The sequence below is a fragment of the Chaetodon trifascialis genome, chromosome 9, assembly GCF_039877785.1.
Source record: "Chaetodon trifascialis isolate fChaTrf1 chromosome 9, fChaTrf1.hap1, whole genome shotgun sequence".
In the NCBI taxonomy this organism is placed as follows: domain Eukaryota; kingdom Metazoa; phylum Chordata; class Actinopteri; order Chaetodontiformes; family Chaetodontidae; genus Chaetodon; species Chaetodon trifascialis.
Genome location: NC_092064.1, coordinates 11,558,723 through 11,585,765, shown reverse-complemented (window position 1 = coordinate 11,585,765; position 27,043 = coordinate 11,558,723). Strand labels below are relative to the sequence as shown.

At 40.6% G+C, this 27,043-nt stretch overlaps 1 protein-coding gene across 8 annotated transcripts in view; it reads right to left on the bottom strand.

Annotated features, from left to right (window-relative positions):
* Positions 1-11,731: 11,731 nt before the first annotated feature.
* The window catches only part of kirrel3b (kirre like nephrin family adhesion molecule 3b), a 159,116-nt gene continuing 143,804 nt past the window's right edge, over positions 11,732-27,043 (bottom strand). For 2 of the 8 annotated variants that reach the window (XM_070970032.1, XM_070970028.1), the window contains 7 exons: positions 24,553-24,653; positions 21,461-21,671; positions 19,952-20,059; positions 19,395-19,478; positions 18,975-19,090; positions 18,152-18,238; positions 11,732-16,392 (listed from right to left, as the gene is read on the bottom strand). In XM_070970032.1, the coding sequence (XP_070826133.1) occupies positions 15,931-16,392; positions 18,152-18,238; positions 18,975-19,090; positions 19,395-19,478; positions 19,952-20,059; positions 21,461-21,671; positions 24,553-24,653 (1,169 nt within the window). In that variant the 3' untranslated portion in view covers positions 11,732-15,930. The remainder of the gene's footprint in view (positions 16,393-18,151; positions 18,239-18,974; positions 19,091-19,394; positions 19,479-19,951; positions 20,060-21,460; positions 21,672-24,552; positions 24,654-27,043) is intronic. The other 6 variants (XM_070970029.1, XM_070970030.1, XM_070970031.1 and 3 more) reach the window with 6 other exon arrangements.

Sequence of the window (27,043 nt, the reverse complement as noted above, 5' to 3'; positions counted from 1 at the left end):
AATGTCTTCTTTTAATAAGATAAGATAAGATAAGATAAGATAAGATAAGATAAGATAAGATAAGATAAGATAAGATAAGATAAGATATACCTTTATTAGTCCCACAGTGGGGAAATTTCAGGTATTACAGCAGCAAAAGTGGATAGCAAACATAGAGGGCATCAGTAAAAGGACATTAAATATTAAATATCAACCAAACAATATAAACAAGGAGTAATGAAATATGAGCAAACAATACTGATATTGCACATGAATTATATTACTTTACCAAGGGAGTTGCAGTCGAAGAAACTAATCCCCAGTGCACAAGGAGAAGAGTGGATGAGGCCCACATGGATCATTTGACGTGTCAAGCTTTATTTCAAGTTAATCAGCTGTGATGATGAATACACAGGTCAATCATAAGAATGTCTTTTAAATTCAAGTCACTGTCTGATTGCTAATCATGGATTTACTTCTCATTGATTCATTTTTTGCTTCATAATGAACGACATATTAGAAATTATGTGGGAGAAAGATTATACTTGCATTTAGATTGTCAATCAGATATTTTATAAATTAGATCTTTTCTCCGACATCTTGGTCTTTAATCATCGCTGTCTTACTCTGCCCATTGTCAGTCTTCATTCATAAATCTCCAGCACCTTTCCTCCTTTTCCCACACAGTTTATTATTCTTTTCATTGAAAAAATATAAAATGCTACCATCTGTGGAAATGCAAAGCTTCTCAACCTTAATAACTACTTCATCAGCCCGTTTGTAAGTTGTGGCTGTATAAATCAAAGTTATATTTACATATGTAAAAGAAAATGTATATGTTATGCTTTACGCCTGTCTTTGCATACATTCCTTATGCGAACATGTTTTCTATCTTTTATCTTTTACAGCAGCAGAAAATAAAGGATCAAAGATTAAATATTCAAGTTTTTTTTTTTTTTTTATTGCCATTCTACAGTACATTTGTACAAAGGAGAATTTCGTTGGTTGTATGTGATTTGAGGAAGGATGTCATCTGCCATCCACCCTCTCCATCCCCGAGTAGCAGAGAGGGTGCAGGGGCAGAGTCCAGTCTAGTCTGTCAGACCCATTGAGTGTTCATCTGTGAATCTATGAATCCGACCATGACTGTGAAATATCAGTAGCCCAATTGTGCTGTGAATTCAGACATCCATGTTGCTGTCTGTGGTGCTGAAGAAGTGGACTATTTTGTAATTACACCTTTTTCTCTCATTCTGTTTCAGTCAGTTTCATCTTAGATCCATAATATTCTCTGAACTATATACCATAAATACTCAATTCTACATATTGTAGTATATAGACTCTATTGTGCCACCTTCATAATCAAAGGGACAAGTAGCAACATTTAGTCATGGAAGAGTGAGAGGATCATAGAGACACACTGCCTTTGCTCCTATAATAGTCCTCTAATATTTGTTTGATCATTCAGTAGCCTCTGCGCTGCTGGAAACACACCCCCAGACCAAACCATCGCTGTAACAATAAAGGCTTTCCCTAACCAGTGGACCAACCCCCCCTGGTGAAAGTTATCAAATCGCCAAGTGGCTGTTGGTTACTACCCATTTGATCTCATAGTGTGCCTTCAGAATAGGAGAATCAGCTGATGAGGCTCTATCATCCACCTACAGGCTCTAACCCACCACCTTCAATTGCATGAAAACGTTGAAGGTTCAGACTAAATATCCGTTTTCCTTAATGAACTCACATATCCCAAGAGAGATTGCTGTAAAATTAGACATGCATTAAGCAAGAAGTTCTCACCCTGCAAACAGAGAGCTAGCTAAATGAACTGATTAGATACAAGCTTTGTATTGAGATGCTGAAGGCTTTGTTAACGTGAGGAAGCAGTATTATTTTTCTTCATCTGGCAAGCGAGCTGGTGGGTGCCAGAGGGCAAAAAGAGTAAATAGAGTGCTGATACAAAGCAAGAAGGTCAACGCAAATTACTGCTCACCGAGTCGAGCAAAGATGGGACAGCTTTAGAGATGTGCAATGCCCGAAAATTAGATATGCACAAACCTAAACAGCAAGGCCATAATATTTATCCAGTATGTAGAATCTCTTTGTCTCTGTAAGAACAGGCACTTTTCTTAAAAGTGGAGAGAATGAAATGAGAGAAGCTGCTGAGAAACAAACCTATTGAATCTCCCTCGGTCTCCTTCTGTCTGTCTCCACTGACTTCTTTCTGCAATGAATTTTTATTTACTGTGAAGTACTGTACTGCAGACTTTTTGGTCAGATAGAGCCAGGATCCATTTTCTGCCCCCTTTTCTAGCTCTCTGACAGCTCTTAATTCATTTCTAGGACCGCAAGGACTCCTCTGGCAGTATTGAGTTTTAGGCCTTTGGGCTCGACAGGTATCGCTCTCAAACGGCTCGCCTTTGCCTGGCACCTCCTGCACTCTGGTTTGGATTAGTGGATGCTCTTCAGGTCTTATACTGTCCCCTCAAACTGTAGATATTGGATTTTCTCCCCTCAAATTCCAGATACATCTGAAATATAACAGTGAATTGCCTCGGGGCGGCATGTGTGTGTACATGTGTTTGTTTGCGTAATGGAATGCTCGCCATGATATTGCTCACCATATCAGTGTGCAAATAAAGTCAGGATCTTGGCCCACGCAGAAATCCAATCAATAATGCTGTACTTGATCATGATCCAATTTGCCTGCTGCGCTTACCTAACAGTAAATACAACAGCTTTTGAGTTTACTGGCTCTTGCTTCCCTTGTTTTTTTGTTTGTTTTTTTTGTGTGTGGGGGGGTTAAATAAGGAATGCAGCCTTGCTTCTTGTGACATAACTCTTCCATTCCTTCTTGCAGGCCTATAGAACTGCTTGTCAACAAGGCTACAAAACAAACTCATTTCTGAAAGGTCAGAGAGGTAAGAAATGTTCAGGAGGGTAGCAAGGAAAAGGCAATCCATGCCTTAATACTCCATCAAAGCGCCTCAGAAAACTTCACTGTTTTCAAAGTTTTATGAAAAAATGGTTGCATATTTTCTTACTGGCATCTGTGACCTGAGTGAGGAGAAATTCACACCTTTATGGCACCATGACATTATGTTTGTTTTTTTAAGGACGTTTGCACATTGTAATTTTCAGAAATTGTCTTTTCATATGTTCTCGTCCCTCCCATATTGCATATGGGAGGGTATTTTGACCTGTTCCCACACAATGCTGTCATCCACAGGCTGCTTTCTCAAGCTTATTAATTCTGCTTGTTGGTTCTTGTGTTGAGCTGTGTGAGCTGCAAATGTTTCTATGCAGCTGATTTATGCCAGAACTTTTTTTTTAAATATATATATAATAACAGTTCACTTACAAACAAGACCTTTGTCATCATCTCAGTTTCATGCCAGCTGTTTCACTGACACAACAATGTACAACACATCTGCAAACCACATGATGGATTTGTGCAGGGCTACAGTATGTACACACTCTCCAAAACTAATGAAAGGATTCTGGGGATTTAAAGTTACAGAAACAGTATAAGTACAGATAAAAACAGCAGTTCACACAATCATAAAACACAACACTGTCATAATACAAATAAAGGGATTGCAATGATGTGTTGTAAGGATGCGTGTCAGATATTTCACTGCCAGTGTGTCAGTGAAGACTCTCTCTTTCTAAAGAAGCCAAAGTAGAGAACAGAGAAAATATTCTAAATTATATATTTAAATAATTTGCATGCAAAAGCTTTAATGTCAAACTGAACTTTTAATTCTCTTCACTCATTGTGTAAGGAAACATAAATTATGATACTGCAGGTATTGTGCATATATTTCCATTTTTTAAGGATAATTCAAGGATAAAACCAGTTTTGGATATATTAGTGGAAACAGTGTCTAAGCTTCCCGCCGCCAGAGGGGCGGTTCCCATGGCAGCGGTTGATAGATGTTTGAGAGCCGTTGTTGCTAGGAGACAACTTCTGTGGTGTGCTACTGACTGGAGCATGTTATGGTCCTGTACAGCCTATTAACACTGATAGGAACCCCCCCACACACCACCATCACCACCACCACCCCTTTTTCAACAAGTCCCCATTAGTGACTTAATACTTCTGTCCGTTGACAGCAATCAACATTTTTTAGGACCCATCATGCTGTTACCTGGGACAGTTGCACGCACACCTGTAACCCAAATTGTTCTTCGCATGTGCGAAAATGTAACTGCTTTGGGAACAGTTAGGGTAAGAATAAGCCATCGATCAGGTGGTCAGGATGAATGGATCGAGTAGTAACAGCGGGCAGGAAGCATAGTTTAGTAATGCTAGCACTGATTCCGACTCAGCGGTACTTTTTGTTTATGTTGTCGATACTGATGGTGATACTACAAGCAATTTTTAGATATTGCACCAATCAACAATCAGTTACCAGTACTTTACGTCGGCCCCATTGTTATTTCAATAGCTTAAATTTCCTCTTTTTGGTTAGCACGCTTTAGACTAAATAAGCATATATTGACTGATTTCTTTGCAAAAATCTATTGTAATTTTAGCCTGACTTTCATTGTCCGTGTGTCATTGGTGTCTCAGTATGTTTCTCTGGCAGTTTTTGTGAATTAAAGACCCGTTCTGTGCTGTTTACCTCCTGATTATCTATTGATGACAATTACTTGAATACTCATTTGAATAATACACACTATCTGTCTTTTGCCATCGCTTTTCAGTCAAAATATTCTCTTTCTCTCTCTCTCTCTCTCTCTCTCTCTCTCTCTCTCTCTCTCTCTCTCTCTTCCACTCAGCTATCAAAAGGGTTTATCACTTCACTGCACCCCAACTGTTCTCTGCATGAGTTTCAGAGATAATTAGGATTTTTAACATTGAGGGTAAATTAATAGTAATCTGTGAACCTTCTGTGAAAAGCCACACAAATAAATAAAGTGTGGGACAAAGTGATACAACCACTTGCTCTAGACATTACTTTGACTTGACAAATAAGATTGATGTGAGGGATAAATACACTTACAGCATCAAAGGTTAATTAAATGAGAGATAATTAAATAAGTGGCTTCTTGGGTGAAAATTGCTCCTTGTGGATGAAGTAGTTTAAGGCACCTGAGAAGTATCTGACTGACTTCCAAATCCCCTTTCTTCCATCCATAGACTTCTAATTACGATCACAGATGGAGGTGTTTTTCAATCACCCAATCCTGCACCCTGATTACGCTTGACATTTTACTCCTGAGTGTCAGAAATTTTCTGCGCATATGCAAATGAGTTTCAAAATTTCTTCATTATGCAAATCAGGCTGCTAACATTTCAGGGACTCTAGGACAAACATTCACAGCACAGGACTCAATTTATGTAATAACACGTGCAGTGATTGTGATCGTGTTGATGCACGCTTGGACGGTACAATGTGGTTTGAAATAACTGTCAAAGTAACAGCATTTATGTTGCTGTTGTGAGGGAGACAGCCACTCGCAGCTCAGACTAATTTACAGAAAATAAGCGCAGTGACAGCCTGATGACAGACAAAATGTTGTCATAGGTTGTGAACACAGGGGGGCAGTATGTAATCATAATCCCTGACTGACGTCCTCGCATAAATGAGCAGAGTATGGGCTTTCTAAACAGAATATCTGCGAGTCTTTGATATCTAATCCTAAAAGTTTGGTCTCTGCCATAATCTCCAATCTACCATTTTCACTTGGTCCCTGATATCTTTTTGAGCTTTTTGCATTTGCTACAAACACAAATGGCATCTTCAGCGAAAGAAAGAAAGAACGAAAAGAAGGAAAAATAAAGAAAACGTAATAAAAAGAAATAAAAAAGAATCCAATCAGTATTAATACTCACTGACAACTCGCATTACGCATTTCTTGCTTTTTGCTCTGTGTGCCTAATTAGAAACTTTCTGCTCATATAATGCCATGAAAGAGGTCGTTCAGTAATGTGACCGGTTTACATCTGACTGACCAAGAGACACTTAGAGGGAATGTTCAGCTCATTAGAGAAATGACTCACTGTTTTCTGTCCTTCCTCCATTCCCTCCTTGACTGCAAGCATGGTCACAACCCCTGGGCTTAGACCCCCTCCTCCCGCGCTTGTGTGAATAACTCAATAACTCCCGTCCATGGCACAATTAAGGCATTATTACACCCTCCGCTGGACCTCATGCTCCGGGGTGAATTGTGGGGGCTGAAGGGGCCTGGCCCGACCCCCATTTCCATCCCGGCCCACTGTGAAGCCTTGGCTACTCTTATCCCTGACCCATTTTACACTCCTCATGTGCCCCGATTCTACACAGACACACAAACGGTCTCCCTGACACGCTCACTGCACGCACACACACATACAGTTACTCTGTTGTCTCCATCCAGCAGGCAGAAACATGGCATCGTGAGTCACGTCAATGCCAGCAGCTGTGCAACGGGCGCCATGTGGGGCGCTCATTCGGCCAAGCAGTGGGTGAGGGCGGGGTGAGCATCGTTAGGGGTTGAAGGGTGGTGTGAAGGCACCTCTCTTCTGTCTCTTTCTTTTACCCTTCTCCTCTCGTGGCTCTGCATGAAGGAAGCCATCTGCCTACTGCCAGTCATCTAAGGCTGCTGGAGCATCTGTGACACTTTGCACTTTGAGCGTGTCCATCAGCCGCCCACCTCTTCTCTTACACACAGGATGAAGCCATGCTGAGATCTACTGCTGACCATCTTTGGCTTTCTCCATTTGCTGCCACCTCTAACTTATGATTTCCCTCAATTGTTAGGTCGCTTTCTATTGTCCTTGTTGCCCTCACCTGAGAAATGCTGCAGTATCGTGGTGTGGTAGGCTGTTTGTGGCATGGCATTGGCACGTCAAATGTTTTTCTTTTCATGCACAAAAGGGATACTTGGCAGTGTTCTTGTCAGCCTCTAAAGAACAAGAGGCTTTGAATAGACTTTAACTGGAAGTTTCATCGCCCTTCATCTGCCAGAGCACCTTCCATTGAATGTTTGTTATGAAGTATCAACTCGGAAAGTTGTGAGAGCATGAGAATTTGTTAGCTCAAGAAGAGTAAGCTACTCCAAAATAGTTTATCTTTGTAATAAACCATGGGAGTTGAGTCAATATTTGTGCAAACAGTTCCCTCCCAAGCTGATCAACGGCAAAACAAAAACTCATCCCTTTATTATCATTGAAACAGCTCCAGCCCCTCTCTCTTGATAACAAGAGACCAAGGTCTTGTTTTTTTCTCTATTCTAGCTTTGGGAAAGAAATCTTTTATTTTGGTGGATTAGCTGAAATAAAGGTCACCACTGGCTTTCATCAAATTGCAATAAACAATATTTCACCACGATTTACAGGAATGAGCTTGATAAGCTTTAGCTTCAAACTGCCGAAACAACTGCTCATGTTATTCTCCCAGAAACTCTCCCTGTGTCCACTGTCCATATGTTATTAATATTCATACACACTTACCTGAACGCTTCCGACTCAAAGAGATGAGTTTAACAAATGGACTTGCAGCAGAGGAGAGGCTTGCACTCCAAATGTCACGTCTGCGGGCTGTTCCATTTGTTTTGAATGCACTCCAAATGAAAAGCAATTTAAGAGCTCCAGCCATTAAAAAGAGCCCTCACCACTGAAGTGCAAACCAAATCTTAATTAGGAAAATGATGATTGTTTGGTGCACATGCTCAATTTCCTTTACAACTGGCCATGCCTCTTTTCTTATACCACCCTCTGACAATTTGTATAGAGTACTTCAACCTGTCTGCATTTGCAAAATGTCAACATGCCAGAGATTAAATTAAAGCAGGTCTCTGTGTAGAAGACACATCTATCACATCATTACTGACAGAAGATTAACTGGTTGACATTTCTCTCCACTAAATCAGCACAATCGGACCTGATCCAGACGATTCTCTGTCAACAAGCCCTGTCAAACACACATGCATGATGGAGAATATAATTAAGTCAAATATCTGTGATGCATTGTTCATCCCCGAAAGAACTCTGAAAGATTGTATGTTGACTTTCTTTGACTTTAGGCTGTGTTCAAATGTCAAGGGCGTTCTCCAGCTATGTTGCGTTCAATCAATCTTATTATAAATCAGAAAGTAAGAGCTCAGACACACACATGTCGGTGTGTACTGAGGCATGTTTAATGATACGTGCCCACAGGCCAGTGCTTCTCCGGTTGTCATACTGTGCAAATACAGGCAGAATAATTAACAGTCTAATATGGAAAGCTAACATTTGATCAATCCAAACTGCCCGTAGTGTGAGTCAACAGCGCTGGAACAAACAAGAGCAAACCTTAACACAGGGAAAGGTCACAGGATCAATAATTCATTTAAGATGCTCCCTGGGATTGACTCTGCAGTCGCCTTGTAATCAGGAGGGGAGATTTATTTATCTTAACCAACTTTAAATCCACATTCCTACAGGGAAAAAAACAAAAACAAAAAAAAAACATTGTGCCACCTGGGTCGATTTTCAGTGCCCTCACAAGGCCACGAGATTTTCAGTTTTATTTACCCCCCAGGAGCTGGCAAGGAGAAGCTTAATAACACTTCACCCGTGGACTAAACATCTATTAAGGAAACTTTGTGGAAGAAAAGAAAAAGATGAAAATCTAAGGATAAGGACAAATCCAAGGATATATGGCTACCTACAGAGGGGAACCACTTCATACACTGTTTGCAGCGTACACCTGCAATTGTTTGAGTTTTGCTCTGATGTATTTTCTTCACTGCAATTCTGAAAGCAAGATAAAAATAATCTTTGGGGTGTTATTGAGTTACATATGCTAATGTGTTGCAGCTATTTCATTAAAAAGAGCCTCTTGTCGTGTTTCATGTATTTATTATAATTAAATGTCTCTGGACATGAACATACGTTATGATGTTTTCAAGTATCAATCATTTGGTTAGCTGGGCATTTCGCATGTGCAGTGCTCCCGGGACTGGATTCACAGACAGAACCACCTCCTCTGGTTTAAATAATGCAGCCGTGCTACACGGAGGCACCCAGAGGATATGTGGGCTTGAACATGACGAACCTGCCCGGTTTAAAAGATTTACAGTCGCCAATCAAAGCCATGTCCGTAATGCAATGCTCGGAACAGATTTTGTTAGCGTACACTCAGCCTCTCACACCTGATGTGCGGTTTGTGGGTGAAGTTTTACATATCTACTTTAGGGATCCTCTTCAAGATCCCATGTTTCTGTGAAAGACAGATGCTGGTTGAATGAGCTTTCCACAGAAACAGCTGTCCTTAATAAACAAATGACTATAAAGGAGGCATTTCATAGGCAATTGCATCAAGGAAGCAGAAGTGGGGAGATTTGCTTCAACATGTCACTCAGCTCACTTTTCAGTTTGCTATTAGACCATATGGTTTTCAGTTTGGAGAATATAAATAACTGACAATGACTGACAATCCGAGACAGGCAAAGCAGAGAGAAAGCGAGGTTGGTTTTAATCTGAATATAAGCACTGGCCAACACACAGCAGTATGATGACCTCAACAAAAACATGTTAGTTTTGTTGGAGGGATTTCAGTGACATCACGTGTTGTTGAGCCTGTTCCCTCTGTACCTCCTACAACTTTTTCTCTCATACCATGCAAATACCTGCCTGCAGACAGTTTTGTAATAGAGTGCGTCGGCGCACCAAACGCTTAGTCTGCCATTTGCTCTAAATTTGTGCCTTTGTTAAATTGGATTGCAAATGCAATTATCTGCCAAGGTAATTCATGACAGAGTAGCCCTGCTGTAACTGCTCATTTGAAAGGATGCACAGTCATTTATGTGTCATTTTGGAACAATGCTACATCTATTGGATGAGGTGAGGCCCATGGGGAGCACGGCAAGGTTTCTACTTTATCAGGAGAGGCAGGAACGAATGATCGGTGCCTTCCAATAACTAGTTCCAAGGAGAGGGTTTAAAGCAATATTGTAAGCAAATGTCTGGCCTAGATCTATTTAGTGATGAGCTGGACCTCTATAATTAGTCAAATCCATCACAAATGGCACTATTTGCATGATGTTTGCAAAACATTTATTTATTTATTTTTTAAAATGGAAAGCTTTTCCAGGGAAATCTTGTTCTTGGCAGATGGATTCTCAATATCAAGACCATACTGGTTGTAGGATATGCTTTGAGGTAACCTTATGGAGGCATGGAGAGTCTTTTGTCTGGGTGCTAGTTTGATGTGCAGCAGTGAAACGCACACTCTTTCCTCCAAGCTGCACAGCGTTCACAAATCAGAGAATTGTTTTTGATGCAGAACTTCAAGAATGCTACGTTTCCATGCAGGCGGCAAGTGGATTAATCCAGCTAAGGAGTAATTGCCCTTGCATTGTATTGACCTTATGCATGAGGGAATTCAAATCACTTCTAGGTTTCAGTTCTGTAGGAATGGAGCCAGTACTTCAGACAAGCTAAGGTGTTTATGTGAGTTCATTTAATTTGGAGTAAGACTGCAACGGTCGTATTAATGGATTAAAGGGCTGCTTGTAAATGTAATGATGTGAATCTGCTGACTGCCTAAGAAAATATCAGAGGGCGAAGTAAATAAACAGAAGTCTGCCCACTTTTAACAAACACTGTAAAAGCATGCTTGAGCCAGAAAGTACTCAATTCTACACCCACTTATTTAGCATCCACTTGCTTCCTCATTCTCTCTTTCCATTATGATATAATCGGTGTAAATCACAGAAAGCTGCATGGAGCTACATTTAGTTTCAGCCGAAAATAGACCACATTAACATGCTACAAAAACAGCACCTACACTTTTTTTTTTTTCTTCTTACAAATGCTTTTAAAATGGAATTTGTCAATGCTGCCAATATGTAGGACCTGGGTCAGTTTTATCAATTTTAATGGCCAGCACTAAGTTTGAGGACACATCAAGAGTCGAAAGCAGCAGAAAACAAGGGTATATGGAAATGTCTAAATTTTGATGTACACATAAAGGAGTGTGTAAAAAAGAGACAACAATTGCTGAACTGAACAAACAGACCTTAGGAGGTTCATTATGGCTATGTTACTAGAAATTGTTATTAGATTATTTGTTTTCCCCTGTATTGTCATGCATATGAAATGACATATTTTTTGTCCTTCTTTCTGTCCCTCAAAGTGTTGCAGATTGTCTCCCAATGGCTGTTAATAATTCATGTTTCACTGCATTACATATTTTCTTGTAATATTGATGATACTGTCATTTATATGTTTTTTGGTCATTACAGAGAACGGCTGTTATTAAAACTCAAACTGTGCCATGCTGTTAGAGACAGAGATATTTGCATAACTAACACGATATTTCTAATCTACAAAAGTAGAGCAATTGTGAAGGCTCAGTTTGCAAACGCAGCCTCATGGTCTCCACAAATATCCCGCTGAATATGTTCACGTAATAGTAACAGCATCCCACGTGAATCTCCCTCTTCAATCTTCTCATTCATTCTGACTGACAGACAACAGTGCAACATGAACACAAACTCAAACATCTTTTTTATTCTCCAAATATACAGAGCAAAAGCATCATAGATTCACAGACCAGTACAGTTAAAATACAACCATTTTTCTTTTTTTTTGTTTTTTGTTTTGTTTATAGATACAGAGGGCCACTGCCTGAAAATGGTGGTTTACCCAGAAGAATTTACATGTTTTTTTCATTACAATTATGCTTATGGTTCACTATTTATACAAACTCTTGAAATTACCTTCTAAGTTAAGTACTTTCTCAGACCTGGGTCACGTAGCATTTGCAAACTAGTTTGCTTTATTTCGGGTACAGAACAATTCAGCCAATCACAGAGAAGTGCACTCATTTGGCTTCCAAATGCTTTTTTTTTTTTTTTTTTTGTGATTCATTCAATCTTCTGTGACTTGTCGTACACTGAATGCTGCAAACCAAACCACGCTGACTCCCGGTGTGCCCTGCAGGCTAAAGCAAACTCTGAGGATTATTTGCAAATGCTATTTAGTCCAGGCCTTTTCCTTACAGTTGTACTAAAAGTACTAACAAGGTATTGACCGGTAGAAAAGAAAAGAAGTGAGAGAGAAAGAGAGCAACAGTGAGAAAGCATTTACACATTAAAGAAAGGGTTTATTATGATCAATTCAATGTTTCAAATGGCAAATCTCGAATGTGTTCCATCGTGGACAGTAACACCTATCATACAATGCGGGAGACTTCAAATAGCCTCATGTAAACCACCCTCTGCAGGCATAGGCGAGATATTGGCAGTACTGATGTTCAGCAGATCTCCTTTTTTCCCCCAAGTTTATTCAGATCAAGCAAAAGGTTTGTGCAGTAAACAAATATAATATAGCCAGTGGGCAAAGGAGCCATTACAAACAACTCCCAACTAGTCTCCACTTCACACTGCCCATAACCAACAGGCTAGTCTTTAGCATCTCTGAATAACAGACTGCCCTGCATCCTCCGCTATGAAAGGGTTGCTTTGTTTTATTAGGGAGAGGGCAGCAGCCCCTTGTAATTGTTTTGGGTCTTTGTGTTTATTCATCTGTCATGCCCTGGCATCTGTGCGCCACTCGTAGCCAGGCAAACAGGCGCCGCCACCACCAGCCGGAGAGGCGTCTGCAGGTGAGCAGGGTGGACTTTGTGCCCACATGGGCTTTGATTCCCAGAGACTGACATGGCACTCACATCCTGCAGTACTCTCATGCCCACTGTAGCTGCTGCCATGGGGGGGATGGGACAGAAGGCTGGCCTATCAAATATTTATCTGTTTGCTGTGCAGTGTGCAGATTATCTGGACTGGGAAAATGCATTATGTTTGGATCAGCGCAGGAGCTGCATCAGATAAGTAAAACTGGATCATTTGGATATAGGAATACAAATTTGTTTTGTTTTTAGGGGGAGACGTCCTGAAAGTTTGGTTCATGATAAGTTTTGGATGGTGAGCAGTTCTGAAGCTATGGATGTAAAACTATGCATAATATACGCAAATCATTATATGAATGAAATCTATGTGTCTTGTCCCATGCAAACTAGATCGCACTGTAATTGAATGCTGCTGATACCAAGGTGAGATTTTCATCCTGCACTCATAAATGTTGAGCAAAATTTTAAAAAATGGCACATGCTTACTTGACAGTCATCATGGTGCCAAATGCAATATATTGCTGGGCATCTGGGCATGTCTCAGAAGGGCTGAAGGTATAATAACCTCTTACTGCATCTCACTTCAAAGCTGTATCAGCTAAGCTCAGCTTCTCATCCTATAGCCCTCTGTGTGATCGGTGTACAGAGTCTGAGTTTCCCCCATGAGATCCGGGGGAAGAGAAACTGCTCACACAAGTCTTTCATGTAATTTGAGAGAAACAAGTAAGGTTGATGAGATTTTTGGAAGGGAAACAAAGAGAAAATGATTGTCTGTTGTACAGTTTTGATGCCATGTGGATTTGTTTAGCTCTAATATAATGGAAATCTGACTGAGAAAGAAAGAAAAAGCCAGGAAAAATTATATACAGAGAAAGAGAGCATTAGAGATTTATATACAGTCTGCTAAGTGCCAAGCTGGATTATCAGCGTTGAAACAGAGCTTTTTGTCTTAAGCTGTACAATGGGCGCCAATCCATTTGTAAAATTAGAGTCCAAACCACTGCCACTCAAGTGGAAAACTCCATTCAAATGCTTTGAATATAATCATATGTAAAGTGCTTACAACAACAACTTGCTTTTGTTGGAAATGCAGTGCTTGGTTTTTCATGTGTTTAGAAGCAGATTTCATAGTTTCAGGCTCACTTCATCCCAGCCGACTGCTTCACAATAGAAGATACCCAAAAAGTACATAATTAGATCAGATATATTGTAACCTAATATACTTTCTGTTAGTTTTTCTGTTTGATTTGACAAAACAGAAGTGACACGCACATTGCGAGCCACTGTTTCAGGATCGCTTTACAACAATTTGCTGTTATTTCCCAGGAACTCTTTTTTACCCTTCAAAGAACTGATCAAATAACAAAGAAGCTGATTCTATAAAGTATGGCTGGAACAGACCTTGAAAGCCATGAGGCCTTTGATAGCTAAAATCAAATGTGATGCAACGCATGATGTAACTACGGCTGTCACAGAAATGATCCATGTTTACTGTAATGTGCTGCCTTTCAATCAATAAAAGCCTGCTTTAACACAACTTAAGGAGACAACAATGCGTTTTGATCACAGACTGTGCTGGGTTCACATCTTATTTAGAGGTCCAAATTTAACTTGACACTGTGTGCTGTGTGGTAGCATCCGGGTTAAAATAAAGATAACATTTTTTTTTATCCAATTCCTTTACAGTATCCGCACTATGCCCACATCTGCATTTGATTTCCCAGTGTTTGCTACTGCAAAAAAAGCTCCTCAGTCATTACTTTGTGTTCTGCCACAAAACACGCACGATGCATGACTACAACACTCTCGGCAACAGGCTCACTTTGAAATTTTACAGACCGTATGAGTGTCTGTGTAGCTGCAAGTTAAATCCCTTCTCTCTGTCTCAACTCTCAGCTAAAACAAACACACCGTGAATGATCAAATAATAAATCCAATTTCATATATGTTACGCACAGTCCAGAACAGAAGGAAATAAAACAAAGCACTTGAAAAGAGTCGGTGCACCACCATCAGCTCCGCAGCAATCAAAATTGAGCAGCAGACAACAAAGTAAAACACAGCTTCTGAATTTGCTTTTCATCTCCCTTGATGACCAGCATGATCACAGGTAGGTATGCGGTCAGGATGCACTGAGCTCTGGTGTCAAAAGTGATATTGACAACAGCAACGGGATAACCACACAATAAGAAGCTCAGCTAAAATATGTTTACATTTCATTGAACAGGTACCCTCAAGTGTATGGCGGATGATCTGCGGCCTTAGCAGGAGGAACTCACAAGTACAACATATGTTGCAGTTTGTGGGCTTTCCTGCCGCGTGCCTTGGAGCTGGATTTGATGCGGTATAACCGTGGAGGATCCAGCTCTCCATCAACAGAAGAGCTGATAGTGTATGCCTATCTCACTTGGTCAAAGTTTGTATTGACACAGTTCAAACATACCCTCAAGGCAAAGTAGATATGGACAAGCAGAGGCGCTCATGTCTCATTTAGAGTCCTCCATGAGGAAAAATAAGAGTCAGAATTAGATGCTAGAAAAGAAATTACAGTCACATATGTACACTGATATTCTTTATCGCAGAGTGTCACAGTAAAATAATGACTCAGGGATTTAAAATGAGATCTCAGCCCCTCTTTATCTGCCCAGCTCTGTGGCCCAGATACTGCTGCGGAGAGAAAAACAGCCGCTCTTTGAAACGTTCGAGACGTCTGTGGGCACATGGAGAAAGTTTTCTTCCACCTACACAGGAGACCAGTTTCAACAAGAAAGCTTAACATACAGTGTTTGAAGGGAAGGTGGGGGGGAGGGAAGCGTTATCACTTTAACAACTAAAAACCACATGCACATTCATTTTTGTGCTTCAAACTACAAGAGAGCAGCAGGACATTGGCTCGCACTCATTATCGTGCCGTTCGTGCTGAGTTTTATGAATGACAATCTTCAAAAGGCAAAAATGGTCTTTGCCAGGCGAGCTGATTGTCACACAAAGCATTTGCGGTATTCCTGGCCTCTGCTAACAATCCCACTACAGGATCCAAGTAGTGAATGTTCAGATTCCAACCCTGCATTGTCTTGGTGAACCTCTCTGTGGCACAAATTCTGATTATGGGTTAAAAAAGGAGGTGGTTGATGGGTTAAGCAGGAGGGTAATATAAGGCTTCTTGATCCACTTTTTGGGACATTGAGAAGTCTGAACAAGTTACACAGTGTGTTAAAGCCAACCAGCCCCTGCATCTCCACGCGTCCAGAGGAAACAGTAGCATTGTTATCTGGGAGCTGATTCTGTCACAGTTTTACAATCCTGGCTGCTTGTTACACCCCGTTCAAACACCCTCCCTCCCTGGTGGTCAGACGTGGGTCTGCATGCGCTTCTGGAGCGGCCGGGTGAGGTCTGAGTTCTGCGAGGACGACTGGGAATAATGGGACGAGGAGGAGGCTGACGCCTTGCTGTCTTTGTCAAACTGCACATAGCCGTCCGGCTTACTGTAGCTGCTGACGCTGCTGTCACACTGCGTGTCGATAAAAGAGCTGGAGTCGCTGAGTGAGCCACGCTGGAACTCCCGCTCGCACAGCTCGATGGAGCTGCTGCCCATGCCCAGCACGAAGCGTTGGCTGTAGTCATACAGGCGGTTGGGACCTGCTCCCAGAGTGGAGTAGATGTTGGTGAAGGACATGCCCGTCGGTACCCTCTGCTTGCCCAGGGTACCTGTGTTGGTGGGGTTCCTCACCTCAGTGGACTGATTCCCAGCCATGGTAGGAGTATGGTTTTCCTTAAAGGTGTTGACACTGTAGTAGCCATTTGTAGGGTCCTATTGAAAACACAGGACATAAATTATTATTACTGTTATTGTCTATGTTTTGGTTTTTATAAGCAATACACAATAGTAAGTAAAATAGCAAAAGGAGGGAAAGAAAATGAAAACCATCCCGTGTTTATATGGATTTACACGTGTTCCTCTCAAAGATCAACAGGAGCCAAGGTCATTCACCATTCACCAAGGCAGTTACCATTCAAACTTCTGAATAAATAAGGAAACAGGCTGTAGTGTACATCACAAGAAAAACACTCCTTAATGCCAGGACTGAGCCAACCCCAACGCTAACCTTAAAAGCATGTTTTGTACTGATTAAATGGGCCTTGATGAGTCATAGTTTGGCATCTGACGTGTCACTGCAAAGTTCACTCACATTCCAGCTTTAATTGGACTAAACAGATCCTAGTGTCTGTTACTTCATGTATGTGCTGAAATAGCTTCTGAACCTACAGCTTGTTTGTCTGCTAGGCTGCAGGCACTGTGCTGTTGCTAAGGGTCCAGTTCAGGCATTTGCGTGTGCATGTCGTTGTTGTTGTTTTTTGTTTTTTTTTGTTCCATGTCCTAGTGTGAATGGATGTGAATGCCAAGCCTAGTGAGCATGGTGGCAAATCCCAAAACAAGAATGCTCATAATGGGAAAAATGAGAGCGACAACCTGTGAGCATCCTCGTTATTCTTGTCATTATCAGACCGCAGACAGGGAGATTGTTTGCATCTGGCCTTTATCCCTTGTTCAGTTCCCCTCCCCCTGCTCATGCCTCATGCTTGCTGTCATTAAGTAGGATCAAAAAATCCAGCCTCAGAGGGAGCAGGTAAGCAGGCAAACAGAACAGAAGCACACTCCAGGGAGCCAACGCCAACACTGGTTTGGACAAGTGGGTAAATGAATGGTTCAGAATTTTGGATATAAAAACAGAATTTATTTGCAGGTCGCAATGTTTTTGATATGAAAGATGATGTGAATGGACACATAATGTGTCAAGTGATCTATTCTATTAAATAATAGCACACTACATTATTGAAAGCCGTTAGAAATACTGCTGACAGAGCAAAATCCTACCCCCAATAACCCCAATTCCAAAAAAGTTGGGATGCTGTGTAAAACATAAATATGACTAAGCTCAAGGATGCCCCTTTCATACCCAGCCGTGATACTATCAATGAACCTCTTTACCTCCACATCTTTCCCAGTCTTTTGTTGCTGGCATCAATATTCAGAATAAGCAGATATTTACAAAAATCAATGAAGGTGATGAGGTCAAACATTAAATAAATTGTCTGTGTTCTGTTTTTAATCGAGTATATGTCAAGAAGGATTAGCAAATGATCACATTCTCTTTTATTTTTATTTTGCACAGCATCCCAACTTTATTGGAATCAGATTCATATCAAATAAGTACCAAACATTTTTCCCTGTTGTTCTCTAGAACAGTCCAATCCCATCTATATGGTATAATTAACACCTTAAGTATATTAAATAACAGCTTGAGGGCCAACCCGCCTCTGATTACTTGAACCACCTTTGATGAGAGACTAATTAATAAAAATCAGACCTCTAACTGGAGTCGTTTTGCCTCTGGACTTATCCTTGGAAAATCATGTGTGGCAGGAGAGGGATTAATGCTTTTCAGCTATTTTTGGTCCTGGAGTTGAAGACCACCCTCTGCCTCAAAGGCGTTCTCTCTCTCTCACCACCTTTTACTCTCGTTCTCCCACGTTCATGCCTTCATGCTGTCGTTGCTCATGAGTCGTACCTTAATGTGCTGATACTCCTTCTCTTCCTCTTGTAACACCTCCAGCTGCTTCAGAACAGACTCCTGCTGGAACTCTCCTCGTTCAACCTGCACAGGAATCAAGCAAAGTATACCAAGAGTCTGTGTAGTTTCCGAAAACTCTTCCACTCAGAATAAAAAGACATTTTGAGAGGGAAGGATTTCACTTTTATCACTTGTTCTTCTTTTTTAATATCAGTCAGACATGTTTCACCTTCACTCAGGGCTGGCAGGGAGCATTAATAATGTATCCGTGAATATCTTTTATTTATCTTAACAAAATGCAGATTTGTAAGGTAGCTAAGCTCATTTCCCTGCACTAACATCAAGAACCAACTGTATTAAGTATTTTTGAAAGAAAATTTAATCCAAAACCGCACACTGCAAATAGCCCAGCCCTGGAGGAAGCTGCATGAAAACCAAAACACTGGTACAGTTCCAAAGAGGAAACAGTTCTCTGTGTGTCTAGAAGGCATGTAGATATAGAAGTACACCCACTGTAGGATTACCCAGTATGCATCTCCATAGCTACAATGTATTGGGGTCTGTTCTGCTCATGGGGATAGTGTCATCATATAGGTAAATATAGCCCCTATGCCTTGACTACAGCACAATCCGAATGCCTTCCTGTTCTCTCATTACACACAAAATAATGTATTTCACAGGAAATGCCAATGCCAACGGTAAAGTGGATTAATTATTTTACCGTCAGCACAAGAAGGATGAGCAAATTAACAAAAAATGTTGATATTTTATCTCTAAAAACAGGAATAAGAAGTGGAAAGTAGTACATTGCGACACTCACACTCACCATCAGCTGTTTCATGGAGGTATGTTCTTCGTTTTCACGTGCTGCATTGTGGTCTTTGTGCACAATCTCCACCCGGATGTCATTTTTCGCAGACACGACTCCTTTCAGATCTGGCAGAAACAGATGACACGTATATCTCAATAAGCTGGATAAACACCATTCTGTATTTGTTGACTTTATAATTTCCCCCAGAGCAGTTTGCAGTATTACAGAATTTAGCAGAGATCCCCGGGTTTGGTCTGTGAGAGCTCCCCCATTTCCCGAAAACAATACAAAGTATTATTAATCATTTTGCTTCCTGCCAACAAAAGATTATCTTTTTCTGCATACACATGCAATCTCACACAGCCTTTCCACGGTGGCTCATTCTGTTTGGGACAATGCTGATGATACTGTCATATAACAAAGTCTTACTTTCTGTCTTAATTTTGCTTGCAACTTCTCTCTGGTGAGCACAGATGGAGACGGGCAGTGAGGGCATAACCAGGTGCGCTTCCTCTGTAGTATACAGACAATAGACATGCTGAAGGGACCAGTAGCACAAATTGGGTCTTGGATAGAGACAGACACTGACTGTCTCTAACCTGAATCACTTGGTACATGGGTGGGTGGCAGTGAACATAACGCAGGATGTAAATAGCCTCAAAAGCGAATGCAGCCAGACTGAGATTGCATGAAATGAGCTCTTATTATGATCTGGCTATCTCCGCACCATAAAAAGATGTCCATCTCAATAAGTGATTTCATCTTATATTAAATGTGACACTATGTTCATCTTGTGAAGCTGCTGGCAATGTCTTAATATTTTTTTCAATGATACTCATATTTATACTCCATATAAGTCAAGACTTCTGTTTTAATGAAAGCAATATGAACATTTGAAGAGATGGACATTTTTCTTGCGTGCTTGGGTGTGATACAGTTCTTTGACATGCATGCTTCAGTGGATGTAACAGAGAGGAGAGACGTACTTCTCTGGGAGCGGGTGCAACAGAATGCCCCGATGGTGCCCATGAGGACGATGAGGGCCACGAAAGCTCCCACAGCAATCCCAATGATCACCGCCACCGGGAGAGACTCTGCAGAGAGCAACAAAGATAAACACCCTTCTCCAAGTACATAGTACAAACATCTCAAATGTACAGGGTACATGGCATAGAGCACACAATAGCACACAGCCTGAATGCAGATGCTACCTTTCTCTTTCAGGCGCACACATGCGCCAGCTCCCCCTCTTTTCTGTCCCTGCAGCAAACAGGAACTAAGGGAAGATATGCTATTTTTTATCCCTCTAAGTGACTTTGAGGGTCATGCAATAAATACACACAGGCACGGTGCCACAGGGAGAGAAAAAAAGAAAAAGTTCTGTACTGTGTATTCAAATGTCAGCAAATTCAAATGAATACTAATTGCCAAACCTTTTCTTATCAGCATAGGTAAACATTTTCTGACTAATAATGTCTCATTATCCTGTTGTCTAATAACTTTTAATTTAGACTCATTTAGGCAGACAGAAGAATTTCACTGAGGGCTTTTATTTTCATGATGTTTGTGTGTTTTTGCGAGGATGTTGCACTTGCGACGAGAAAGAGATTAGGCCTTCATCTATATGCTTCTCCGACGTTATAGGTCCTCATTAAAGCACGTTTTAATGATCTGAGTTACCAGCCCACGTTTATGACCTTCCCACATTTTAAACAAATGCAAAACAACCAAGTGCTCTCCCTGCACCATTAAAGCCTATTTAATGTCTTCATTGATCAATGTCACTTTCACATAAGCAGCTTATAATTTATCATTTGCGATTAGTGCATAGAAAACACGACTCCCTATGATAGAGGGGAAAAGGTCAACAGATAAAAAGTATTCATTTTTCGAGCAAAATAAATGGAGAGTATTTTAAGTTTCTCTTTCACAAAATGAAAGCAGAAAGCAGAGCGTATTTTATATTCAGGGTGCAGTCCAAGCTGAGGGTCACCAGTTCAAATTACCGTGGAGCTGCACTCGTTATGCACTATGTTATGCCAGAAAACTAATTTGTCAGGAATTTATCTGTGACATCATCACATTTACAGTACTGTACATCAAACATTTCAGAATTTAGGCCATGCAGTGTAACTTTGTATTACCATCCAGTGGTCCAAAATGGTAAAATTACAGTTTTGAACAACTTATTTCTGATGGAAAAAACCATTCAAATGGTGTTTCAAGTACAAAGTTGGGATGCTGTGTGTTATTATTATATTAACATTGTTCTTAGATGACCAGTTTGTTATGAAATCCTGTTTCACGCATACTGGCATGCATAAACAAAAGTGCATTCAAAAACAAATACACCAAGCCAATCGCACATGCTCACAGGGCAGGCGCAACAGTGATGTGCACGAAACAACACAGCTTTGTCGCCATCTACCATCTATTGCTATCTAGAAAAGCACAGTCACGTGACTTGAAGAAGAGGAAGGTGGAACTGGTCGAACCTTGGCTCCCACCTTGTTCCTTAAGGCGTATGATCTCAGTGTCAGAGCCAAAGCTGTTCCACGCCGTGCAGTTGTAAATGGTCTGGAAGTCAGCGGGGACAATGTTACTCATGGTCAGGGTTGAAATGACTCCTTCTTCTGTGGTGACAGTCTCCACGGTGTAGCGGCCAGATGTTCCAGATTCCAACACAGTTTCTTTCCATGACCAGGCCTAAGAAAAGGCAGAGGGCAAAGAGGTGGTATATACGGAGTGATGCATGTTCCCCTGTATTGTTTACATGTAGTGTTTTACAAGTAAGTGCTGATCCGTCAACTATTGGATGGATTGACAGACTCCAGACAACAGGCGGAAATTTGGATTTGTCCAATTTTGCACCAATGATGTGAAAATTTTTATTGCCATCATGCCAACACAGCAAACTGGATGACAAGTGCTAAATGTCAGCATGTTAACATTTTCAGTGTGAGCATGTTGGTGACATTAGCATTTGGCTCTAAGCATCGCTGTGTACAGTCTCACAGAGATGATACTTTGGTTGTAGACTCTACTCCTGTTGTGCGTTCAGTGTACATATGCATTTAGGATACACACAGTGAGATTCGGTTAGGATAACAGAATTTTTACAAAATCTGGTATGTTTCCAATGAAACTTCCTTTTTTGCTTGCTATGTAAATATAGATAGAAACCTGTTCAACACTACACTGAGCCAACTCTGACCCTCTTGAACAACTGAACAAGGGATACATAGTAAGTGTTAAAGCTGACTGAGCCACTATATCTGTGCTTTTCCTAGTGTGTACTACCTAGTGTGGATCAGTTAATCCCCCTTTCAGAGGGTGCTTGAGTTCAATGGAAGGTGCTTATTGGGATGGTGCAAGCCTGGGGTCATTATGCCATTTCACCTTTATGCTCATGGATGATTCTGCCACTTTGGCAGGCATCTTTATGTTGCTAACAGTACACATCTCAGTGGAGACACATGATGGCCATGAATAGATGAACCTAGTACTCAGGTATTATTTAAATGCGCAAACTCAGTTATAATGCAGTGCATAATGTATACACTACATTTCAAATATATTCAAATCCATTAAGGTTTGGCGTGTCCTCAAACAGAATATCTTGAATAAATGTATTGAAGTAACAGCAAGACAAAATATCCAAAAACTGGATGGGCTTGAAATTTTTGCAAGGCATATCACAGTAGGTGTACAGAAGTGTCTAATGATGTAATGTGAAGTGGCATTGGAGCGAAAAAGGTGGGAAAATAATGGGTATTTGTATACACTTGATTTCTTTGTGCTGTGCTACAATAATGTAACACATGTCCATTGAGTAGCCGCTTTTGTTCAAGGTGTCTTAGTGCCAACTTGTTTTGCAGGACTATGGTGAAAATTCTATTATCCAATTTTGCTGATTTTCAACTACCAAATGAGAGAATTCATCCCACTGGATAAAGAGAAAGAAAGATGAATTGGTACTCTGAGGATAAACAACACATTCAACCTCAAGCTTGCAATAATGGACAAGTAGAATTATGAAATTTTCCCTTTGGCTCAACTCCTTTCAGTTTTATTCTCAAGTGAAAGAATACTGTTAATGGACTCCGAGGACACAAAATAAAACAAGCTGACCTTTCACCAGTCACAAAGTTCTTCACAGTCAAAAAAATGAAAAACAACAAAATGAAGTAGAAACAAATAAATAAAACAAAGATAAAAAGCCAGATAACCCATACAAAGGGAACAGATATAAGAGACGAGTTAAAACATAAAATAGCACATGCTACCTAAATGCCTGACTGAGCAGATGGGTTTTTAACTGCTTTTTAAAAGAGTCTACAGAGACCAAAGACCTCGAGCTTAGTGGGAGACTATTCCAAAGCTTAAGGGCTTCCGACTGGAAAGCACAATCTCCCCGAGTCTTTAAACATGTCTGAGGTACACTTAGACAACCCTGGGTAGAAAACCTCAAAGTTTGGCTCACAGTGTAGAGGTGCAGAAGGTCCATAATACACTGTGGAGCCTGGCCATGCACAACTCTGTAAGTGAGCACCAAAACTTTAAAATGAATTCTAAACTTTACAGGGAGCCAGAGCAGAGAGGTTGGAATAGGTGTAACATGTGATTTCTGAAGGCAGGTAAGGAGATAATTACAGTAATCCAAACATGATGAGATAAAAGCACCTCCGTTGCATTTCACACCCAAGTCTGGCGATATTTCTTAAGTAAAAAAAGCATGAAAAGGTACACTAGCATCAAACTCATGGACTGGATAAGGCACCAAGAGTCTGTCTGACTGCTGATTGAAGGCTATCAGGAATGAAGAGCTTCATTTGCCTTTAATGTTAAACTTATTGTGGTGTAAGAATAGAGGATGTTATATTTCAAAGTCTGCAAAGCCCTCTAAGACAGACCAGACTATTGGCTTGGCATAGCCAAGTCTTACGTGTCACATTTGTCATTTCTGCAGACATAAAGCAAAAGAGAGGAAAGCCGTGGTGATACTTCAAAAAAATAGCTTGCAATCAAGGATAAACATTTACGAGCCAGCGGCCCGGCCTCCACAGGCAACCCTCTCGAATAAATCTCATATTAATTATGATGCTAGTTAATGCTGGACATCAATATAATAAAAACACACAACAGATGACAAAGTATGGCAATTAACCACACGCATATGCAACACGCACACACATTCACACACGCAAATTAATAATAAGTGCAAAGTGAGCTCAGAGAGTAGGGTGTTTATATAAGGTCCATCAATCTTAATGGGATCAGTGCTAACAGAGCAGAAATGTGCATTAAATGAGAAACTGAGGGTTCAAACTGTAGTTTTGTGCCCACCTTTTCGTGTGGAAACAAGAGATGGAGCTAATTCTATAAAATTCTTATTCATGTATAGACCAATAGTTCAGTCATTATACTTAAGACACGTGAAACATCGAATTTGCATTGTTCAGGAGCCACAGATGCTTAAAATACCTCTTTCTGCTTATAGTCTTGGATGCATGCTTGCAATGAAATCAGGCAAAGCTGACACAAAGATGAGATCAGAAACAAATTTAAACAGTCCAGATGTACTTACAATGCGGTCTGGAGGGGGCGTGCTTCGAATGAAACATTTGATTTGTCCTTTTTCTCCATGTAAAGCTTGCTGAGTCTGTGTACTGGAGATAGTAGGTGGGCCTGAAAAAGAACAATCATAAAAAAAAGTTTGAAGATGAGTCAGAGAAATTGAAAGATGAATAATTCAATTCAGTTTCAGTTTCAGGACATATGACAATTATGCTCAATCGCGTTTTTGTGGTACATCATATATTCTAACGTCTCTCCTGTTTCGAGCAGTAAAACCTGAAGTGTTCAGGAAACTTGGGACTCCTGGGGAAGACTGCAATGAAGATGCCTCATCCCTCGGTACAGTCGACCCAAGGACACGCCAGGACTGAATGAAGAGCTTAAGTGAGGGCCCAGACATCATTCTGGATCAAAAAAAATTGTTGATTTATGGCTGGCTTGATTTCTACAACCGAGATAAACATTGCTTGAGAGTGCTACAGCAGGTCTTGGGAGCATATTCAGGACTACAAAGATGGAAAGAAGAAAAATCCCACTGAGGGGAGATAACACACGTCGCAGTATGTCACCTCTATCAATCTATCTGACTCCTGAACCAATAGATCAGCAAATAATTAAACACTAAGCCCGAGTTCTAATATACAAATCAATAATGTCTTGGATAAAAAACAGTAAATGTTGTTTGACATCTGTCTGACTTTATCTCACATATTAATGCAGCATTGTCTAAAGTGTAACCATAACTAAAGTTGAAAAAATTCAGGCTTCTCCCAAAATAAGTTTGATGATATGGAACGGTTTTATTGGAATTACAAATTACAGTCTAAACAGGGTGAGTTCAGTCAACAGGACCTGCAGGTACGGGCTCGAAGCATGCATGTGTTAAACCTTGGTCAGGCTACAAGATCTTGCCTGACAAGGGCAGCTCAGCCTAAATGACTGGTCTGCTTGCCATCTGGTCTGGAGGCTGTTCACGCCAGGTGACAGCACTAATATGAAGACAAGATGTCACACATGACCCAGTTCTGTCTTTCAAGTGTATTTTCCATTTGGTCCCGAAGAGCTCACTGTAAGAGTAATTCCAGAAAAGCAAAAGGCATGGGCTTCGGTATGCAGTGATTTAAAATATAAATCGATGTAATTACAGATCACAAATAATAATATTGTGGAGGATTGTTTTTTTTTGTGTGTGTGTGTGTGAACTGAATATGGGCCTAATTATGCATTATTTTATATACAGTAATTCCAAATGGAGCTGTACAGTGGTTAGAGTGGTATGAAGAGAGCTGATAAGCTGATTGGAACTACTTGATAACCTACAATAGCAACTCAGAATCTAGTAGTTTTGTTCACTTTCCTGTTTCATTTAAATTTTTTTCTGATGTTTTTTCATATGTATTTTGTCATTTTCTGTGCTGTTTGTATGTAAGTACATTATTCTTGATTGGCTGTTTCCACCACCACTCAAATTTGGACCTCTTCACGTAACAGAAGCCCAGCCAGAGCCAGTCTGACATAATCAATCAAATCATGTCTGCTTCAATCAGTAGGCTTTAACTTTGTTGACATTACAGGTTCACCGCCCTCTGAGTGATTTAGGTGCTGCTTCGGTGAATTTTCTTTTGAGCCCTCGAGACGCATTGAGGACGTAATTAAATTTAAAATTATACACAAGCAAACTGACATGATCTGTTCCTTTAGATTTAGAGTCTTAGATTTAGTTCTAAAAGAGATGTTCCCACAAAAACAACACACGGAAAGGTTTCAGTTTTTACAAGGCCCTTAAAAAGAAAAACATTTAGCACATCTCGTGATGGTTAAGATTAAGAATGTGGGTTTAAGAGGGTGGCAAGTGAAGCAGCTTCTTGATTAGTGAGACAAGTCGCTTCTCCGCCAACTTCCCTCAAACTCCCGCTCTCTGCCATCTCTCTGACGATACATAATTGCAGTTTATTACCTGTCTCTTATTAAAATGAATTAGCATTTTAATGAGACTTTGCCAGATGGCGTCTTGGTATGCAACTGGAGGATGCTGGAAGGCTGCTGCTGCTGCAAAATGAATGCTGCAGACAATTTAACAAAAATGTACTGAAAGCTGCTCCCCTTTTTTCACTGGTTTGCCAACATGGAGTGACAGCATTAGTACAACATGGATGTGTGATGTTCATATAAGGACATTTTTATATGCAGTGTGCTTGCACTAACTTGTGATTTGGAGACGCAGCATTAAGTATGTGGTTTGTATGAGTTACCACTGTCAAAACAAGATCAATTGCTTGCAGGCTCCAAAAGGCTGGTGGTAATGACTGGGAAGGATCTATTCTGTGGATCAGAACTGCAAATGAGGAATATAATTAGATAACTTTATCTCACTGGCTCAGCCTGGGTTGAAAGTATGCTTGTGTGTGTGTGTGTGTGTGTGTGTGTGTGTGTGTGTGTGTGTGTGTGTGTGTGTGTGTGTGTATGTGTGCGTGCTTGCTGCTCAGATGTGATCAGAGCAC